Below are 22,500 nucleotides of genomic sequence, written 5' to 3'. Positions count from 1 at the left end.
GAAGAGTCAAAACTTACTGAAATCAGATGATAGATTAGGTGGGTAGTACCTTTCAAGCTTTCTTCTCCACTGGCAGAGGGTTTATTTTTCAGGAAAGTTAATTATGTTCCAATTAAACATAGGAAGGGAACTTTTACTTTGAGGGCAGTCAAACATCTGGAAGAGGTTGCTCAAGGAGGCTGTGGAGCCACAACCCAACTGCACAAGACTCTGAGCGACCTGCTCTTGTTGACCTTTCTTTGAGCCCAGGGGTTGGAGTAGACAATCTCCAGAGGTGACCTCCAGCTTCAGCCATTCTTCTAAATGGATACAAAAACAAAGTAGGAGTCCCCTATCTTTTTGGTGCTTATAACTTTATTAGTATCCTCCTCCTCACATTCTCTCAAAGAAAAGAAAGCCAAAACCAGTGCAAACAGAGACAATTACATTACTTTGATCACCATCTAGAATGACAGCCCACCTGCCACACCAGTGCTCTTTCAATATCAACTACTTTACAACGTCAAATAACATGTTTGAGATTCAGTTCAACCCTTCAGTACAAAATATAATGCTCATTAGCTGTGTCAAAGACTAAGCTGTCCAGCTCTTAGGACTTTATTTGTAGGTTGCACCGAAGTTAACTAACTCAAGGGGAAATTGCAGTAGCAGTAAAGCAGGGTTTGACTTTGGAATTCCTCACCTTTTCTTAGATAAATCTGCCAGATAGGGTCAACTGTTAATAGTTATTCTTAAAATTAAACCCTCGACAGTTTTTAATCAAGATGAAAAAAATGTTCTAAGAAGGACAAGTAGGAGTTATGACAAATAAGTTAAAACTGGAGCTCTAACAATACTACAGTGCAAGTAGCTTCTAAAAACGCTATATAAAAGGCTTACTAACATTTCCTCCCATTTTGCTGCACCAACACCTTCTCTAAATCTAAAAACCTTGTTCCCTTAACTGTAGAGCATTATTTCACTTAAATATGTGATAGTAGAGTAGAATTTAGGATTTTAAGATTCTGGGAAAAATACTTTTTAAAGTATTGCGAAAAAGAGTGGAATATGATGATTACTAGAATACAGGATACTTTTTTTAAACCAGTGTGAACAAAGTAGCTTTTATCTGCTCAAAGATGTAAGTGAACACACAGTTCATCTAAAGCACTGAAGAACTACAGCATGCTTTAAGATAATAAGTTTCTATTACTATTCATCTGCTGAAAGTACATCGATATGAAGTCATACATTCAGTTCTACTTTCACACACGACTAAACTCAGACAGAAGCGCAGGAAAAGCTCATTAAAATTAATTTACAAATAATTTTATCCACAATAGACAAATTACTTACTATTTTCGTGAGGATAAGAATAAAATACATTTAGTCTGTCCATGAAGTTATTCTATTTCTACAAAATAAAGCCATTCAGATTCTCTCAGCTGCCAAACTATAAGATGTTACAGTCTTGGACTGACTACTCCTCCATCACTCGTTACCACGAAGTATGCTGTGCTCCTTTTAAACAGAAGGGGCAGGGGGGAGTATCAGTGTTGAAGACTCTGGTACTATCACTGTTTGTCTATGCTGCAGAAACAAGGTGTTTCTCAGAAACCAAACACAATCATAAGTGAAAGGCATTTAGGTCACTGCTGCACCAGAATTATTACCTGAACACTGGCAATTGCCAAGTTATTTACATAACATCATGCAGGCAGTGTAAGCCGGTCACTGGCTTCGTTGACAAAACGTTGTTGTAGATCCGTGAGGGATGGAGAAAGTTGATTTGTTACATATATAATTCTAACTTTCTCCACTTAATACCTCTAAATTGGAATAAGCTTGAATGTCCTAAGTGAAACAGTGCTTTACAAATCTCAAAAGAGTTCTCTGAAAGGTAGCACAAGGCTCTGTATTGAAGTCAATGAACTCTGATCTACAAAACCCTTCTTCAATTTACATCCTTAGAACTAAATACTGTTTCTGTCATGTTTAAACTGAAGGGTTTAATCTTATGCACCCTCATTTCTTTTAGCATAACTGGCCATTTTTATACTTGAATTAGAGACACTTCACCATGACACACACAGACGATTTTCTTCTTAAGAAGAGAATTTTGACATAGAGTTAAATATAAGCAGAGGATGGGATATGTGGGCTATGGGGAAGAAATGACACACCAAGTCATCGTCTGAATAAAGAACTTTATCTCACAGTACTTGAAGACAAAACTTAAAAGAAATCAAATCTTATTATAAGATAGCTACTGATAATCTACCCAATATTATTTTACTTCCCCCTCTTTTATAGGTAATACACTTTCTTTGTATCTAGATGTTTTAATAAGCATTTATACACAATAGGAAGTCAGGATGCCTCTGAAGCCTAAGCCAGTTAAGAGACACAGTCATTTGCAATGGAGGTGGGAACCAGATATGAGGAACAGAAGGCAAGTATGGAATTAATCTACATTTAATTATATTTTGTTTTAATCAAGTACTTGGTTGATGGCTTAAATTATTCTTCCAGCTCATCAATGGAAATTTGCTATCCTTATGCTTCCCCAACTAAGAAACAGCAAAACCCCTGAATATACTAGATGAATATTTAAATACTTCAAAAATACTATCATAATGCTACCTGGAAGCAGTAACATAGCTTTCTTGTATCTGTATTTTCCATAGAAGAGGCTCCTAGAGCCACTCCTTCCTACCAGTTCTTACAGCCTAACATCTGAGGTATTTGCTGTATTGTATCATAAGAATGGTCATCCACCTAGAAAGGCCAGCCCATAAAGAGCTTGTTGGTCTTTGTCATGCAAGCAGTTACTGTATGTTCTTCCATGGAATTTATTGATCAAAGAAATGTAGCCCACAACTCTTTAGGACCACAGCACAAGCTGTTTCTCACCACAGTTCCATGAGAAGCCATGTGAAGGTATCAGAGTCAGCTCAAGCTTTGGGCACCTCTTCTGAATGCTCCAGTCCCTTTTCACTAAGCATCTGAATACCATTGACCCTAGTACAGCACTAGAACAATAAACAGCTTTCATATCTTGAACTATTGGATGGAGACTGGTTATGGTCAATGAAGGAATACTATAGCCTTGCAGACTTTGAAATGAATTTATAACCTCCACATTAACATCACTGTTAATCTACTTACAGTCAAGGTATCAAGTTATCTTTCAAAGGTAAATTGCACTGCTTCTACTTTACCCCACAAGCCTCATACTTTTTACCCACAGATGAATACATCAGAGCAGTGGTTTTATACTGCCGTTCACTTAGCAGTTTTGTGATAATGAAACAGAGGTACACATGAAAGTATAGGAAATTCCCATCTGAAAAGCTACTTCAGGATTCTTTTCTTCATGACAGAGCAGTGTGAGTTCAGTGTTATTGCTACACTGAACATGGGTGTACGAATGCATTCTTACCATAGGCATTTCCAATAGTCTGAATATGGTCTAAAGCCTAATCACCATATGGGGTGGTGGGGGGATAAAACTGGCTTGGTGGATCAGTTCCTAACAATGCAATAATGCTCAGAGGGGATGACATTACTTGCATGGCAGCTTACTCAATTAGTGGTTTTGCAACTTGAAAATGGAGGCACAGTTTAGCAATTGCAATGATTTTCTGGAGTATGTACATCAGAATTGAAGTATAACTTCTCCTTCAGGTAGGGGGCTTGCATTCTTGGAGACCATCAACCACATAAAATCTTTTTTTTTTTTTTCTGCAAAAACACGAGCACCAAAGGCTTGCAATTACTCAAGAAGGTTAACCTCAAGAACTTCAGGAACTAGCAGAAATACAGCTTCCTAACTGCAAAAAAAATCACACTAATTTCTCAGCATTTTACAAAGAGCCATCTTACTATTAAAATTAAGCAATGAGACTGAATCAGAACAAGTTGGAAAACATTCTCCACTTGCTTTCCTCTCCTTGCCTAGGCTGGATTGCTGCAACATTCAGGTCACTGTAAGGCACTTACTGCATGTGCTCTGAATCTCGCCATTAAGCAGCACAAGAACCAGCTACTGCAGAAGTGGCCACCTGGCTACTACAGATAAATGTTTCAAATCATAAGCTGAATATGCCACAAAACATCTGGATGAAAGCCAAGAGGACCAGTCCACACACTCATTACTATCTGCTGTTCAGGAAATCCTACCTATTCAGTCATCTTTCTCCAGCTCCCGTTCCCTAGAGCATGTTCATCCTTCCTCCCTCCCAAACACAGGAACAAAGGCTGGCTCCTCCACAGCACTGTGTCCCTGCTCTAGCCTCACCAATGCCAGTAACACGTCAATTGCCAGAAGCCTTCTTATCTGGGCTGAGACACAATCCTTAACACTTAATGCTACTTAGGGATTGCACGCTTCTGAATAGACAAAGGATGACACAGCAAATATTATACAACCCTAGAAATAAAGTATCACCTCACTGCTTGCATCTGAAGGTAGGAATAATGCAGAGGCTCTGGATTATACACAACAACAGGTATTCACTCAATTTTCCTTTGAATGTTCCAAATCTTCCTCAGGCTCTGGATTCTTCAAAATCTAACAAGAACTCATAGATTCAACTTACAGATAAATAAATAGCTATTCCAAAATACTTATTTTTGATATAATGCTCCTCAACACCAAGCACAAAGCATTAGTGAAGTTCTCCCATAAAAGGTTTCCCCCTGGAATAATCTTCAGGTCATGTTAAAATCTACTCTCTATGGAAAAAAAGTCAACAGAGACCAAGTTTCTTCTAAGGGGCTTCCTATGTCAAGCTACACTCCAATATAAAACTAGAGCCTAGAAAACAGATTTACTGCAAACAAACAAAACAATTCCTCAACAGTTTTGGCAATTTTTTTTATATTTTCCATACAAAAAAGTGAAGATGGATTTCGTAAAGCAACGTGTGGGTATAAAATTTATGAAACTGTTGGACTGGAGAGATCATAAATGTTAATGGACAGCACTTCAAATATAAAATTACATCAGTAGTTAGTGTCTGAAGGAAAAGCTGACACTCTCAATTCTTAGATCTTCTGATTTCCTTGTTTGGAGTGAATTTAAAATCTCTCATTTTAAGATGGAAAACAAAATAAAGCTGGAGTACTATTCTTAATACTCACCTGTAAGAATTAGACATACAAAAGCTGGTATTAGTATACAAAGCTCTGTATTTACAGTCACATTGATAGAATTTAGAAGTTGGGAAATTTCCTAATTTTTTTTTGTGGACTTCAGCTTACTAAGTTATCTTGGTCATCTGATAGTCAGGTTCAAGTCCTCAAAAGCTACTGATATGAAAAAGGAACTACCTGTTCTCTGTGTGAAGTGACAGCTCTGTTTGTTGTAACAAGGCTAAGTTTAAGTTTTCTTTTTCCTTTCAAATGGTATAAGCCAGAGAATGATGGTGTAGTTCAGGTTTCCTATGCAAGTACTCTTACTGGATAGCCAGAGAAAAGACTCATTTAGCCAAAGTAAAAATAAACAAGTTAACCCTTACTTTTCTCACAGGAAAAAGAAACTGCTTCTTTGCATATACATGCAGTAAAGGAAATTTGTCCTACAAGTCAAGGTCCAAAAAGCACTCATTTAATATTGTTATAGCTAATATTTGAGAGTCTTATTCTACTGCTGCTTGAACTCAAAGTAGTTGCTACCATAAGACTGCTGTAAAATGGGCAAGTAACGCAAAATGGCTTGAAAGAAAGTTTAGTGTAAAACATATGATGTACAGGGAATACCATATTAATTACTTTTACAGCTGCTCACAGGATGTCAGAGATGAGATCTGCAAAAATCTGTTTATACAAGAAATCCAAAATCAGAACAAGTGACTGAATAAAAACATTATGATTTTTGAAAGCTGCCATTATTACTTATCAGGGATTCCCATTTCCCATTATTTAAGCTTTAATTTTGTTTGAGAAAACAGCAATAAGAAGGACAATAAAAAGTTGCTTTAACAAAAATATGTGAAAGCCAAATTAACCAGTCAAGTGTAGCATTCTCAACCCAGATATGTTTACTGAAAGGTGAAACATGAAAGACACTATTCTTAGAGAATAAAAAGCTTCTTACTAGTGCCTAACTAATTAATTGAGGTCTTGCCAAAGCAAGGCTTGTCTATTTGCCAAATGACAGTCTCCATCAAGCTGGATTATTTCTCATTAACTCCATTTTCCTGGAATAATAGTCACCTGTACTACATTACCCTGAAAGACTGTATTCCCTTATAAGCAGCAGTGCAGACTTTCTCAGGAAGGACCTCAGAGTTTCAGAGACTGACAAAATCTTACAGAAACAGATCAAAAAAAGAATTCAGATTGGATAAATTCATTCAGTTTTCTTGTTCCCTCAGCTGAAGAATTTACATACCATTTCCCTAGCATAATAGGTTCAAGATTAAATTGCAGCACATTTAACCAAAATAGTGACAGTTCTAGTAGCAAGTTCCTAGTCAGCTAGCATTTGAGATGTTCTTAAAAGCATTTAAGCCCCTCTTTATTATTTTTAAAGCATGAACGTTCAAAAAAGTAAAGACAGTGTTATGAATTAATTAGAACAGTTGACAACTTCAAGTGAAAACTGAAGGCTGAAGTACTCAAGATTACATAACCACACTTTGTGTACAATTTAGTGATAAATCACATGACAAACTCCAAAAGCAAGTCAGCATTTATCAGACCAAAGCTTCCAAAACCATCAGATCTAGCACTACAGCCATTTTGATTAATAAATGGGACATAATATTAACATGCACTATTACTTCCTTATGTCTCTTCAAGAGTGGCGGAAAAAAAAAAAAATAAAGGAAGTGAGGCTGTGAGATTTGAAGTATTATGTGATCCAATAACATGCTCTGTTATCAGACAACCCCCAAACCTATGTATTCACCAGGTTTTCAGGTCATATATTGCTTTAGTAAAAGCAAACTGATACCTCAGTAAAGTCAGCTAAATAACTCTTGAAGTATGAAGTGCTACACAAATTTATCACTAAAGTTAGGAGAATAACAGCCCAAAGCAAAGCAGTTTACTTCCATGCACAACGAAGTATCCCTCTTCTCAATAAAATGATGCATCTAAACAAAATCAAGACAATAAACAGTCATAGTAGCAAAATTACCTCACAGGTACTGATGATTTTGTGCTTGAGTAGACATCTCCTGCCCTCCTTGTAACAATCTGTATAACTCATTTGATTAAAAAGCAGAAGTGGTCATGAAATTCCGATCAGCAAGAACAGAATACACAGGCCATTTTGCACGAAGACTCTGGAAACAACTATCCTGAGCTACAGCGCTCCAAAACCCACAAATGTTTATTTTGCCATCATGTAGCAAGTATTTCTAATCAGTTTCTCAGAAAGAAGAAGGCTGCATTCTCAAGAAAATGAGGAGATCCAATCTGGTGTATTAAATTCACACTCCACTACTACTTACAGACAACCCCTGATGTCAGGCCGCTTATTTTACTGTGCAGCCTGTGAAACACAACAGACTGCCAGCAAGCTCACTGACCAGCATAAGGAAAAGGGAAGCTACAGGAAAAATCAGCATTTCCCCAAGAAACAAGAGACTTGTATTTGATCCCTTATTTTGCCTCTAGCTTTCCAATTTCAGAAACATATTGGGAAAAAAAAAATGTAACCCTACTTACACTAGCTTTTACTTCCCTGAGAAAATATAAGCTTCCTTGGAGAGGAGAAAAAGATGAAAAAAAATAAAATCAGGCATGTTTTATTAGCAAACATTGTATACACTGATAGTGACGGATGCTGCAATACAAATATCTGGGGAAAGTTTACGTAAATGAGGTTATTACACAAAACTTATCCATACCACCTGGTAACTACCACTTAATTTCTACCTCATATCATGTTTTAGTATTTTCATTTGAGAGAACAAAATGGAGAGCACTATTACAGTATCAAATATAGAATGATAGCTTTAAAAAAGACCAAATAGCTTAGGAACTATCAATTCAGAAAATACACTGAGTTATATGTCCAAAATCTTGATGTGTGTCCTTTGCTTCCCTCCATTATCTTGTAATTATATCTGATATCAAGTTACACCCGAGTATGCAGTTAACAAGGTAACTGGGTTAAGGAGTATAGTTACTGAATGTACTTTTTCCATGTTAAAGAAAATTACTTTTCCCTCCTCAAATTTCTCAGTGCTTTTTAAAAAAATATGACATTGTCCTCACACAAAATACCCCAGTTATGGTCCTTGTTTAGTACAATAATCTGTAACTAACAGAGTACAGAACTGGTCCCCCTTCCCACTCCTAAGATCAAATCCCACGTAAGATTCCTTCACCTTTCCTAGAAGCATATTAAGAATTAGAAACAACAACAAAAATATCTCAGGTCAAGTATAACACAGAAGTTTTAAGAGAGATACAAAATCAAATTTTTCTGTCATTTAAGTGGAACATATGCCTGTAACACCGGTTGCTCTGGACCTTTTCCAGTTGAATTCTGCTTTTAATATTAGGTCAACCTTGCGTTAAGGTACTCCTGAGCTCCCCTTCCAAACTAAGTCAGTTAATGATCATTACAGAACCTACTCCCAACCCACACAGTTAATTACAAGAGTCAACTTTGGCAACAAATCATTGGGAACGCCAGTAGAAGACACACAGCTTAACATAACGAAGACTCAAAAAATCATGTAGAAAAGAAATGCTAAAATCATAAGCTGTGCATAGAAAGTAAGCTAGAAACCAAGGAAGATTGTTTTACACCTTCAAAGAAGCAGTACTGAAGTCACCAGAGAAGGGAAGAAGGAATGGCTTACATTCACAACTTCTTCAACTGATACAGAAAGTTGTATTCAAAATAAGATCATGTTTTTTGTTTCACTTGTGCTACAGCAAGCCCCTTGTCAAGCTGCTAGATAAATTATCACACATGAAACAGCTAGGAACACAGTGTAGAGCAGCTGCTTTTTAACCACAGCACAGAGCAATTATTTGTTTAATGCATTTTATGTCCTTTAATAGTATTCACACTACAATCAGTTTTACTGTTAACCTATGTGCTGCCAGCGTCTTCTAAACACACAAAGTTCTTACTTCCCAGAAAATACTTTTTCTGCTATTCTAAAGCTACAAAAGCCAACAGTAAGAGCTCATCTCAAAACCTTCTGCAGACTTACAAAAAGTTGCAAATGTTCTTCAAAAGCACATTTAAGTTTTGCATTCTTATGATTCTGTATAAAAGGTGATCACTTCATACTCCCTATACAGGAAAATACATATAAAACTATTGTTTCATCTACTCATACCAAACAAGTCTTCTATTTAAGACACCATTTAATAACATCTAATTAAGAGATTTTCTCCACCTTACAACAAATCTCACAAAGCTCAGACATCCTTCCTGTAGCTCAACCACAATTTAAGCCATTTAACTGGTCTTGTAGCTGTTTTTGTGGGTGGGTTTCTGTGGTTTTGTTTGTTTGTTTGTTTTAAGCAATCTTGTAAAATTACTTTCAGCTAACGTATAAATATATTCAGGCTAATTTTATACTGATGCTTTGTGCAAGCAGCTAAATAGGGAAAAAAATATTCTATATAGTAAAGTGTGCTGGGAAGAATCTCAGGTGATGACTTTGAGGACGCAAAACAAACAGAACACTTACTTTTCATAGACCAGCTCCTCATCGGTACAGAAGTAATGGGTATTCACAGTACTTTTCGGTTTATTTCGTAAAGTAGCGAAGTACAACCGATCTGAAAGACAGAGCAGGGCAGCAGTGCAGGGACGATGAGGCAACCGGCCCCTTCCCCAGCGCCTGTCACCGCCGACGGGCACCGAACCCACGGCCCACGAGCGGAAGCGGCGCCGCGGAGCCTTTTTCTCCTGCGTGAGCGGCGGCAGGAGCAGCCGCCCCCCCGCGGGCCCAGCCCGCCAGGACCCCCCCCGCCCCCTCCGACGGGCTGGGTACCCCTCGGGTACGACTTCAGGAGAGCGAGGGGGGTTCTGACCCAAAACACGGCAACACGTAGCAACAGGTGCCGGCCCCGCTTCTCGCCGGAAAAGAGCGGAGGAAGGAACCGCTGAGGCGCGCCCCGCAGCAGCCGAGGGGCAGGCGGCCCGCGAAAACGGCAAGGGAAAGGGGGCCGAAGCTGAGCCGGGGACGCAGCAAAGCCCACGGAACCGGGGGAGGACGGGAAAGAAGGCAGCGGGTTTCTTTTTTGAGGGAGGCTCCGGCTAGCGGGACCCCCGTGGCCAGGGGACTAGAGGGCTCCCCGGCCCGTTCTCACCTTTCACGAACTCCGAGGCTCCCCCCAGCACTTCGGAGGCGGCTGTCGCCGGCTCCATCTTAAACAGGGCGCGGAGCAGCGAGGCACGGGGCGGCTCCGAACTCATGGCGCTCCCGGGCAGCCCCGGCGGGGCCGGGGCCGGGCTCGCTGTGAAGCGACCCGTTGCCCAGAGGGGCCGCCCGCCAGGGGCCACGCTGCTGGGAGCGCCGCTGCTGCAGCCCGCATAGGAACGGGAGCGGAGGCGAGAAGTAGCTCCGGGACACGGCGAGCCGCCGGACGGGCGCCTGCAGGGACTCAAACTCCACCCCAGCCCGCAGACGCCCCCGGATAAAGAGGCAGCGGACGGTTACCAGGCGACCGGCGGCGCTCTAGCAACCGCGTTACCGAGCCTTTGTTTCGCCTGGCCCGGGGCCGAGGCGTGCGAGTGACCGGCCTCCCCCTCGCCCCCCGGCCCGACAGCCCCGCCCTCCGCCGCACAGCGCCTGTAAGCAGCGGGGCGGCAGCGCCCTGATCCGCCAGGGAGCGGCTCTGCACCCCGCACAGCTCCGCCCTACTCGCACGACCCGCTCCGGCACAGCACGGACTTCTCCGCCCCGGGGCCCTTTTTTCTCCATTTCCCCCGCCCGAGGGCGGCCCGTGGCAAAACGCCCCACAGAGACATAGGAGTTTTGAGACACAGCTCTCAGCGCCTGGGCCGGAGCGAGTACCTCGGCAGTGCGAGTCCAGCCCGGGATACAGGTGAGCGAGCCGCGCTCAGGAGGCCGCCTCAGGGGCAAAGCGAAGCGCCGCACCCCGCAGGCGGAGCGCTCTGCTCACCCATTCGCGCGGGGCCCGGCCCGGATGGGTCTGCACCTCCATTTACCCTGATAGACAAACTGACCCACCAATCAAAGGCTGCCTTCCTACGTCTCCAGCCAATGAGCGAGCAGTGCCTGGTGAAGAGGGGGCTGCCAGCGGGCGCGCGGCTCTCCTCAGCGGAGCCCCGGAGCGGTGCCTCTTGCCCGCCCGCCGGGCTTTCTGTCACTTGCTGGACCCTCGCTCCCTCAGGGGAGTTTTGTGTGCTTGGGAGAGCTGAGAGGGAGCAGGACCTCGGGGAAGCCGATTGCGACACACGCGGCTTTCTCACGAAGCTCTCTCAACACGGTTCGAGCCGTGGGATCTCACTCCTACAGAGGAGCCATCCAGCGATGAAGATTTCACATATGCTACTAAGGCTGTTATAAAATTACACAAAATCACGTGTAGCTTGATGGTTTAGCAAAGTGAAATACTTTCTGGCAGCTCATTTGCAAAAGCTGAATTAGCTTGTACTCTGCAATTAACTTAGTGCCAAAGAAACAGAAGCATTGGAAGTGTTAGAAATGCGTTTCTTCACCACCTGTCTCTTCACAAAGAATTAGTAAGCATCAAACAGCAGACAGACTGACTCATTTTTACAGCTAAACAGGCAAAAGGTTGGTAAAGGGGCCTTCAGGAGAAAAAAAGAAAAATTTTATTCTTCCCAAAACAAAAACACTAAAAATATTGTAATATAAAGTAATATGCAGCCCTGAGGTCCACATCTTTATCACTGCTTTCCTAACACTATAAATGACCTACTGTAACTACCAGTTAATCTAATTAATTCTAGTGTGTCTGCAGATGAGGCTAAATATGAGTATAAAACACTTTAGGCTCTTCAATTTTTAATCTAGTGTCTAGCACTGCATAGCCTTTTAAAGCCTTACACATATGCTGAAGCACTACAGAAAGTACTTATCCCATGCAATTGTTTCATAGTTGCTTGTTTATTTTTGGTTCTAACAATTTGTACCTGTGTTCTTACATTCCTCTTTTTTCCTTCTTTTCGTAGCTACAGAACTAATATTGCTGAATATGACTTTCTTTGGGCCTGGTCCTGTGAATTTAGGTAAGAAACCCCATTCTGAATGGTAAGTGCTATTTCATGCAGGATGCTTGCAAGACAGAGACCATAGTCTTCTGTAAACAGCAAAATAAATAAAGGTTGTTGGAGAGTACTTGCTTTTTCTGGAAATCAATGCATTCCTCTTTTGCTATATTGTTCTATATGACTTTCACACTTATTTAACTCTTATTTAAATCAAATATTTATTTTCTTATTTACAAGCAGCTCTGTAAGGGGTAACATATCCTGTGTAAGAAAAGAGGTATCAATGTATTTTCCCCAGAACCATAGTTTTTAGCACCCTTTTTTACTCAGACTTTCACTATAGTTCAATGCAACATTTCTAGCCTGTGCTGCAATTGAGGGGAGTTTGTGTGAGCATACTCAAATTAGCTTTAACTAAGGTATATTGGGCAAAAGAAGCAAAGATAGAGCAGTGCAACGGGGTAGCTATCCAGTATTTAGAATCTCTAGATACACAGTTTGTGTTAAAGCCTATTATTTGTAAATCCATATAGTTAGGCTGGTCAATCTAGGAGGCAAACATGACTGGAAACTGAAGCCTCACTATCAAACGTTGTTTGTACACCACTTATATACCTTTTGCAAGATCACAAATATTGTTTTGGTTGCGTATAAGTTCTCATTTGTGGCAATTAGCTAGCACGTCTGTAAGCAGAAAAAGTACCTAAAACAATCTCTCTTCCTGCCTGTAAAAATAAGTACAAAATAAGCTCCATGTTTTTCAGTTCCAGTATTATGTCTCATGGCTTTTACTATAATTATCTAATGAACTTCACCTTCTAAAATGCTAGCTTTAGAAATGTTTTCACCTCATACAATTTTATTAGAATCAATTCCAATTACTATTTTTAACATTTGATGGTATCAAATATCGAGGCTACAGTGACATCTTGTGGAATTTTTAACTATAGGTGAAGAAGCAATTTTCTTGTCTCATTGCATCGTTTTAAGAGTTCATCCTGATTTTTTCAACAAGGACTTTTAAAATATATCTTTTAGATACCATTTCAAAAATACTGTGTTGCATAAACATTGATCACCACCTTTGAATGTTCTGTAGAAATTAATCTGTTTAGACTCCAAAATATTTCCAAATGACATCTAGAAAAATCTTGTAGAAGAAATCATGACTTGGATATTATTTTGTTATAAAATAAATTCTCAGTAATACATTTCATTAAAGAACTTCCAGGCACTTTTTTAACCATCAAGGGATAAAAAGTTACCAGCTTTTAAAAAAAAAAAAATCAACAAACAAACCCCTTTTGTTTCCTAAACACAATGATTTATGGCTAGAGCTGAAGTCTTTGACTTTTCTTTGCTATCTAAGCCTAACTCCTTAAGGCTGTGGTTTTTCATGGCCCTTTTTCCTCATGAGTGGACCTTACATAAATTAAGTGAATGTGCCAACAAGTACACATTTAAAAAAAAAAAGAAAAGAAATCTTGGTGCTACTCATCTGTGTGCAAACTGTGAGTTTAATTTAGACATCTAACACTGAAAAACTTGTTCAATAATCTGAAAATAAATCCATCACAAATCTGTTTTATGTATTTATTTGACAATGGTACAAATTAAATTTACCAGTATAATAAAAGCTTGTTCTATTAATTCTTTCACTGATACAGAAGATCAAAAAAACAACCAACCCAGAACAACTCCTTCACCCGACAAAGAACCCAATACTAAGATTTGGCTGAGTTGACAGTTCATTTCACATTTTAAAAGTAAGGTAAACAACATCTGTAAGTTCCCACAATTGTAGTTGATACTGCACAGAAGCTACAGAAGACCAGTAAAGTAAATAAAATGCAGTAAACTACCACTAGGAAAGCTGCATTTCTGGAGAGATCATAGACCTGTTTGTATACTACTTACCACTACAGCACGATAATTAAAAGCTGCTTTTCATTATTACAACAAAATTAAGCAGACTTTACATTGCCGTTTTAAGATTTTGCCCTTTAAATCGTTCAAAAGTACTAGGAAGACTTCACTGAACAGAAGCCAAATCCTTTAACACTGATAGAACAAGGCAAAGGAATCCTCCATTTCCCGAAAGAAACCCAAAGACTCACACCCAGAATCAGCCCTGCTGTAAGGAACGTGTCACATTTTCAACCACTTTTTGGTCAGCTAACTTATTACAAAAAATTATAGAATTATACACCATTTGTGCAGATGCTATTTGTGTACTAGGAATAAGCTAATTTTGATAGCCCATCAATACCTTTGAACTGATACTAAGAATCAATTAAAAGCTGATGCAGGTGAAACTAAATCTACTCTGGATGCCCGATTCGATTACTCACTGTGATACAGGAAAATCATTGGGTTTTGTTCTTTCCTCCACACCAGAAAAAAGATCTGTAACTGCAATGGAAAAGGTTTGTCCTGTTTATGTTAACACAGTGTCTCCAGAAATACAGAGTTCCAATCTAACAAAAGCTGTTAGTAACAGCTCTGTTTCTTGCTATGAACGAAGCCAGGGAATTCAGAGGCTGATAACAGTCCAGCCCTGTCAAATATCACTGTACCTTAAAATACTTTTTTGTATTAATGCTTTACCCATTCATTACACATTTTAATTCTGTTGTCATAGCCACCAAAAACAAAGATGAAAGGAACCAAGAGTAAAATAAATATTCATTTGAAAGAGTAGCTAAAAAAACCCAGTAGACCTGTAATATTACAAAATGCACCATGTAGTAAATGTAGAACAACTTGCTCTTATTAGGAACTGTAAGTAAGACATTTTTTAAAAGTGAGGATTTTCTTAGGCACATTTTTGTAACAATGCCCATGCAAATAATGAAACAAAAATAAGTACTAAGTAGAGTATTAATAAGTAATATCCCATCCATTTCTTCTGGGTGCTTATATAACTTTTCTATTTCATGAATTCATGTTTCTTACATTTCCAAATGCTAGGTTTTACCTTTCAGCTGCTTGCAGTGTTTCAGCAACTCTAGACAAATTAATAACAGGAAAAAAAGCCACATCAGAGATCATTTATTACTATCTCAGCAGTAGTAGATGTTGTAGGCAATGGTTTTAGGTCTATCTGAGACTAAGGTGAGGTACTTTCTTCTGGCTTGCCTTCCTAGCAGCTTTAGGAACATCTCAATACAGAATAACTTATATACAAACTTCAGAGGGGTTTTGTACAGGAGTGTAGAAGCCTGGCCAACACTTCACTGTAGCCCTTCTGTAGTTGCACTGGGAACTGGGCAGGAGGAATTGAGGAGGGGGAAGGCAGGGAAGCATCTCAACATGTCACTATCAAAAATATGCCTAGACCTCATTTGACTAGTGACATATAATTAAAAAGAAAAAAAAAAGAGAAAACACAATGTTCCCCCTTCCCCCCCCCCCAAAAAAAAACACACCCAACCAAACAAACCTAAAAAACAACATACAAGAAACAAAGCAACCATACATACTGAAAGGTAGGCGTGCATTCTTGTCTGCAGGTTTCTGAAGAACCTGTCTAATTAATCATAATAGCTTTTCAGGTTTTAAGTAAAGAGGATGATTTTCTCATAACTAAACATTTATATCTATTTTTTAAGTTTTCTCAGAACTTACCACGGAGAATTAGTAAGAAAGGAAAAAAAAAAAAAAAAACATTAAAAGCCAAATGGAAAAAATTCAGAGGCTACAAATAAAGATGGCAAATTACACCTTCTGTCCTTGAACTCTCTACAATTCACTGAGTACTGCTTAACATCTAACACCTTAAATTCATTGGCTTACATTTTATTTTTGTGATTGGCATAATTAGGAAAACCAAACTGAGAAATCATGATATTAGAGTATTTTAAAGGCATGCCATCATAAATATTAACCAGTTTATTTACACAGTAAGATCTCTGTAACAAATGTTCTGCTCGGTGCCACATTCCAGAATAGCCACTGTTAGTGTCTTTTTCTAAATTTCTTATATCAACAGGCTTCACAAACACTCCTGAAGGCTTTCCAGTGTGCTTGGCTACCAGAAAATTCATAGCAATGTCATCACAATTTTGAGTTTCATCTATTAAGGCGTAAACAGCTTCTGGCTGTCTTTGAAAGTCTTCTAAATAGCGACTATGAAAAAATGCTGCACCAATAAGAACCATAGAATACTGGTCTCCATTTCCAAATCCGGGGTTCTGCAATTCAAAGCTGCCATAACTATATACACCTGAAGGAGTAGAAATGTGCTTTCTAGGAACAAATCCCACTATATGCTCTGGAAATTGCTGAAAGAAAAAAGAAATTTAAAAAAATCAAAATGAAGCCACACTGTGAAATGTGTGTTAAGCATTTTCATTATACAGGCTTATGCTTTTTTTAAAATGAGAGGAGCACAAAATTATTGCCAGGAAAGAATTAAATTGTTGGCATGTGGTCCTTTGATCTGCATAAATGTTGCAATTAAATACAGGTTTTTTCAAAACTGACACAATATGCCTCATTCCACATCACGTAGTGCCAAGAAACATCTATCCACTATTTGTAGCTGTGTATTTGGCACTCAAAATTGTTTACAGACAGTTTTTCCTAGAGAGAAAAAACCTCCACTTTTTTTTTTCCAGCTTGCTATAAATTTAAATAAATTCAGCAGTCAGCAACTGCAGTGACTGTGTACAAGAAGAGTTAAAAATTTGAAAGTTATACATTACAGGTATAGCTACTACTGAAGAATATTTTTTACAACTTGTACTACTTCAATCCTCCTAAAATTTATAGCTAGAAAATCAATGGTAAAACATTATGATATAATGTTACTCTAATTAAAACCATTAATCTCAATTGTAACTCACAAATACTGCCTTAAAAAGGTGCAAAACATTACCTGCCAAACAGAAAAGGCAAAAGCAAGGTCGTGAGCACTGACTAGTGTATCATCATCCATCATTAAAACAGCTGAAGGGAGGGAAAAAAAATAAAAACTTTTAACTTACCAACAGATTAAATACATGAGCACTATACGCAGCACAATATTTGACAAGGTAGCTGTGCAACTTCTATAACCATTAAGCTGAACTGCAGAACTGAATCGTAACTCCTTGAAAGTAGACTGAGAAAACATTTAGATTTCAAAGCTAAAGCAAGATTGCAGCTTTGTGGTAACTGGAAGCAAACCTAAGTTATAGATTATTTGCCACAAAACTCAGCAACCTTTGATAATCTGTAGGACAGCTGGTCAGATATGTGTTGGAAAACTTGGGAGTGTTTGACAAAGCAACTTAAAATTCTACTGATCTTGTTTAAAAATACAACTCAAATAAAGAGTTAGATAGCATTCTTTTGTGTATGATACTTAGATACCATTCTTTAGTGTATGAGATTTATACAGGATTCTTAGTATAAAATGTTACCCGTCTCCTCACCCCTTACAAGTTCTAAATAAGCAAGCTTAATAAATAGCACTGGCAACTTTCAATATGATTAACTACAGAATGAAGAATCTTTACCTTAAATTTTAGGCAAAAGACTATCAGCAAGTGGAAAAGGAAAAAGCTTCTTAGATCAGAACTCCAGATGCATTAATGATTTAAGTTTATAGTCAGAATAAATCCTATTACAGTAAGTAACACACTCGGGAAGCTGAAGTTTCTAGTGACTTCTAGTGTTCCTAGAAGTCATGGATTTTGAGTAGCAAGGCATGTTAGGAAGGGGGGAGTAAATAGAATTATCTTTACTAATCATGAGTAAGGTCAGGTCTGTAATGCAACATCTGGGATTTTTTTTCCACTTGCACAGCAATAAGCCTTGTTTGTTTCTTCTCCTGGAAAGAGCTTAGGAAGACTATTTAAATGAATAGCCAAAAGACTGGGAAGAATATTCTTTAAAAGGATGAATAATTTGAGATAGGAAGCCAGACAGCTAGAGAGGGAAGCTTCTCTGAAGAACAGAACATGCTTGAGAACTTAGTCTTAAAATGAAAGGATTAAATCAAGTCTTTATCAGATAACAAGTCTAAGTTAATGCAGAGACTCAACAGATACATGCACTATGAATTTTAGTTTACACTACAAAAGGGAGGCTGAACTACCTGTGTTTAGGTGACAAAGAAACTGGAGAACAGACGCAATTGCAAAAGCCCATGAAATGCATTTGACATCCCTTTTTCCTTACTCTTCATTGACAGCCTCTAGCCTGCTGCTGGTGGTGTGCATCCGATATCATTAAAATATGTTTATTCTGTATTACCCACATTCTATTAAGTAGCCAAACAGATCCATGGGTTTATTACATAATATAACTCAAACCATCTCTCTTTTAGCATTCAGATTTTAAGTGTGAAAATAATATTAGTAGTAGTGATATGAACTGCTGATTACCTTTTGTTTCCAGCTCAGGGAAATTCTGGAGTCTGTTCCTCATGCGATTTACAGTTTGAACTTTAAAGACAACAGGGACAGGATGAGGCCCCAAGGAATTCCACATTTCCTCTGGTATCTTCTCACCAATGTTATTCCACACAACAATTACTTTATGTAGGTGGGGGATGGCTTGATAATGATTTAAAAGCTTTAGCAGTAAGTCAGTTCTGTTGTATGTCTGCATAATAAGAGTAAATGAATCCAAGGCAGACTGACTCTGGGTTTTTGATTCCCTTTTCAAATTGGGCATTTTGTCATCTTTGATACTGGGAAGCAAAGCTGTTAAAGCACCTGCCACAAGAAGTAAGACAATGATCACGACAGAAGTGAAGCGTAGCAGGCGGATTCCCATAACTCTTCCTGGAAGCTTACAAAAGTGAAAATACCTTTAAAACAAGTAACAGGAAACAAAAAGTCATTAATCCCATGTATAGTTACCTCCCTTACTTGAGCAAAACTTCCATAATGTTAAGTAGACTTTTGTTTAAGTAATAAATACGGAGGATTTCATGGCTTGGGTCAATTACTTGCAGCTATCAAGACACATATTTCTGGTACTTAGCGTCTACGTTAACTTGCTTTTCACCTTTTTTTTGTTAACTTTGAATTTCTTTGTTCTGTAAAAATGAATCAAGAGCAATTCTTTAACTCTAGGTTGTTCATTGTCTCTTATTTTCTCAGTACTGCATTTTTGATTGAACATCTACATACTTCACTAGACCCATTCAGCTGACATTAGAAAGCAAATTTGTACAGAGATTTAGTATTTTCAGCATTGCAGGAGCTCTGCCTTAGCTGGGAAACAAGAGGCAGAGAAGGTGCCTCCTCAAGAGCTGTGGCAGAAAAGAGCAAGTTAAATGCTCTTTTTCCGTTGCTCAGGCGCCATAAACAGAAGGAACAATCTATCACTGATTTGCTGGCCATTTTGTCAATAGTTTGTATATCTGCTCAGTAATGGTAATTGGAAAATACAATATGGAAAATACAATTCTGTTCATACTAACTGGGGCTATTAACAAAGGGGGAGCACAAGAAATGTGCTAAATGGGGTAATGTAGGAATGCAACAACATCAGTAACAGCTGGTCTGCTAAATCTAGAACTCAGTGGAAATGGGAAATGTCAGAGGCTGGGTGTTATGTATCAGCTAAATGGGAGAGCAGCCTTAGTGCAAGGCAGAGGTTTCTGGATCCTCCTGATTTTGGAACTAAACAGGAGCTCTTAAAACGCAGCTCCTACAAAGGTAGCCCCGACATTCAGGTCTCTTAGGTAGCACTACCAGTTCTCCAGACATTCATAAATTGTAATCTGAGCAGGATCCAGCAGCCACTGCATTCCACAGTTTGCACCTCAAATGTGCCATCCACATGTGTTCTTCCTCCTTTACTTGCAAGATTAGTATGAATTGAATAAAAGATGAATATTCTGAGCTTACTACTAAACAGTTACTCATCTATAGATACTACTCATGGTACTCCATTAGTAAGTTCTAAGACTTCAGCAGGGAGTTCTGATCAAATTAAGTCATCCAGGACAGCCCCATCTCTCACAAGAGAGTATCTGTGCCTTTTCCCTCACAAGTTTTGATCACTTTTTATCCACAGTGCATATACCATCCTTAAAATATGAATGTAAATTATTTTAGTCTAAAAAACCTCTCCACTTACCTCATAGTTGCCAGGTAGGATTGTTTTTCGTTTTTCCAGGACAGCTGTTTGTGATCTTTGAATCTGTTGGAAATGAAAGGGACTCTATAACTGAAGATTAATAGTTATTCCCACATGCTACCCAGCATTCTTATACAAGTAAACATTCTTCTCAATTCTTGATTGACGTACATATTCTTGGTAATTATCCAATCCCTCTTCCTGTTGTTCAGTTGAATAACTGTCTCTGCCTTTCAATGAACACTCCAGAATGAAGTTATTACACCAGTTGGTTAGAAAGAAAAGCACAGCATATGTCTCTGCTTGGAAAATTATTGTTTTGTACCAGTGCAATGTCTATGTGTTCCGTCCTGTGGGTCAACTACAGAGATACAAGTAGGTCTCCAGAACTTCTGTTGCTTTTTTCACCAGGCACCACTAAAATACATATTTGTCTACCACACTCTTTTCTGGCTCATCCCCTTCACACTCTCTTTCCACTAAGCTTACCAGTTGTGTTAGAGGTTTAAGACACAGCATTTTGTTTTTCCCATCTGGTTTGGCAGCTTGGCAGAAGGGAAAGCAAATATGAGCATAAGCACAAAAAAAGAAGGATGCACAATATGTAGGACTGCAACTTAAGAAATATGTGTCTGTTAAGGCCCCTAGGTTGTTGGAGGGATTTTTGTTCTTCTAAGACTAGCTAAGACAAAGAAAGGAAGTCTTTACTTTTTATGTAGGAATGGTACTATAAAAATACAGAGAGCAAGAAGTTGTATTTAATCATCAAATCTACGTGAAATTTTGTAAGAGTAATTTGTTTAGGTTCTATAAGCTTACTTCTTAAAAGTACAGAATTGCCAACTTGTATGGATACCAGATATCTGAATATATCCATACATACAGGTCTTCCAAATTTAAGTTCCATTTTTACCACTGACTGATTTGGTGAGGCTGGAGAGGTCATTGAAACTATTTTCAGAACTTAATTTTTGATTGCTTCATTTTATAGGTGTAAACAATCATACCATATATTGGTCATATGTGCTAGTAAAAAGGTGGACCTTAGACTCTCTTTCCCCAGTTGCAACCTTGACACAACAATACTTACCAATTCTACCATAACAATTAGTTAGTTTAAAAACATAGCTAAGATGAAAGGGTAGATGTTGTTCACTGTGGTAATGAGACTCCCTGGCTTGCCACAGATTCTTGCGTTTACTCAATAGGCTGCAACAGTAAGTAAGGATATTATTGTCTATTCTCTTATTAAAACAAACTTCTCTATAAAAATCTTTAGAATTAGCATCATAGCGCTTTCCAGTGAGAAACCGATGATCAGTTTTGCCAACTGAGTTATGAAATTGCAATGTACGATTTACCTCTTTAAAAAATTCTTACACCATCCCCTGTAGAGAAGACCTTTTCAAAATACAACTGATGAAAATAAAAACCCCTCATCAAAATACAGCACTTTAACCCTCCTTCCAAGAAAAAGAGCTCTTGAACGAGTTCCCGTCTCCCCGTGGGCAGCACCTCCCCACAGCATTTCACAGCTATTACCCGCCGCCGCGCCGCAGCGGCTCCGGCTGCCGGAGCGCCCCGCGCAGCCCGGCCGCCCCTCCCGCGCGGTTTCGCTCACGTTCAGGAGGGCGCCAGTGCCGCCGCTCGCTTCCCCGCCGGTGCGGCGCTCTCCGCAGCTGGGCTGGGCTTCCGAGGCGTCGCCAACAGCAGCGAGACGGCGGCGGGGCAGGGCACGGCAGAGGAGGTGCCGGCCCGGCACCCCGCAGATCGGCTGCGCCCGCCCGCGCAGGCCGCTCCGGTGACTCAGGGGTGGCCCAGGCGGGATCGCCGCAGCGCTACGGCGGCGCCGCCGTACCCCGCTTCCTGTGGGGCGTCTCTCCGCTTCCTCCCGGCAGGCCGCGGGTTGTAGTTCGGGGTGCTGCCGCGGGCAGGGAGTCCTCCCGCCGCCCGGCACTGGCTGTCACACAGGTTCCCAGGGCGCGGCGGTACGCCACAGCCCGGGCCCGGCCGCGGGGGACCAGACCGCCGCCCCAGCCCCGGACGGAGAGCTGCCGCAGCAGCTGTTCCGGGCGCACCGGGCATGGCGAGCGGGGCGCGGACGAGAATTCCCGTTCTGGAGCCTGGTTTGGTTTTTCCATTGGCCGCGCCAGCACGGGCAGCGCGCGCTCTGCCCTGTGACCGGCACCTCGGAGCCCAGACCGCGCCCGGCCCGGGCGGCACCCGCCGGCAGCCCCGCCCTGCGCGCCCGCCGC

The 22,500-nt window shown here is 40.0% G+C and overlaps 2 protein-coding genes and 1 long non-coding RNA gene across 4 annotated transcripts in view; 1 reads left to right on the top strand and 2 right to left on the bottom strand.

Moving 5' to 3' along the window:
• CDC14A (cell division cycle 14A) overlaps nucleotides 1-10,695 on the bottom strand; it is a 60,838-nt gene extending 50,143 nt beyond the window's left edge. The window contains 2 exon segments of the mRNA XM_065072492.1: nucleotides 9,651-9,741; nucleotides 10,276-10,695. Of these exon segments, the coding sequence (XP_064928564.1) occupies nucleotides 9,651-9,741; nucleotides 10,276-10,381 (197 nt within the window). The 5' untranslated portion in view covers nucleotides 10,382-10,695.
• A 181-nt stretch (nucleotides 10,696-10,876) lies between these two features.
• LOC110361991 (uncharacterized) lies at nucleotides 10,877-15,598 on the top strand. Its single transcript, XR_010474357.1, has 2 exons — nucleotides 10,877-11,013; nucleotides 12,128-15,598. It is a non-coding gene; the product is annotated as an uncharacterized LOC110361991 (long non-coding RNA).
• EXTL2 (exostosin like glycosyltransferase 2) lies at nucleotides 13,746-22,452 on the bottom strand. 2 transcript variants are annotated; one of them, XM_065072497.1, is made up of 5 exons: nucleotides 21,867-22,452; nucleotides 20,246-20,308; nucleotides 18,538-18,965; nucleotides 17,046-17,116; nucleotides 13,746-16,449 (listed from the first exon to the last, which is right to left on the bottom strand). In XM_065072497.1, the coding sequence occupies exons 2-5, from the start codon at nucleotides 20,248-20,250 to the stop codon at nucleotides 15,958-15,960; spliced, it is 996 nt and encodes a 331-aa protein (XP_064928569.1). In that variant the 5' UTR covers nucleotides 20,251-20,308; nucleotides 21,867-22,452; the 3' UTR covers nucleotides 13,746-15,957. The 2 variants fall into 2 exon arrangements, with proteins under 2 accessions (XP_064928569.1, XP_064928570.1); XM_065072498.1 differs by lacking the exon at nucleotides 21,867-22,452 and adding an exon at nucleotides 21,336-21,354.
• Nucleotides 22,453-22,500: the final 48 nt, after the last annotated feature.

The sequence above is a fragment of the Columba livia genome, chromosome 8, assembly GCF_036013475.1.
Source record: "Columba livia isolate bColLiv1 breed racing homer chromosome 8, bColLiv1.pat.W.v2, whole genome shotgun sequence".
Classification (NCBI taxonomy): Eukaryota; Metazoa; Chordata; class Aves; order Columbiformes; family Columbidae; genus Columba; species Columba livia.
Note: the sequence above shows the minus strand (reverse complement) of the source record. Positions and strands in the feature narration are given on the sequence as shown.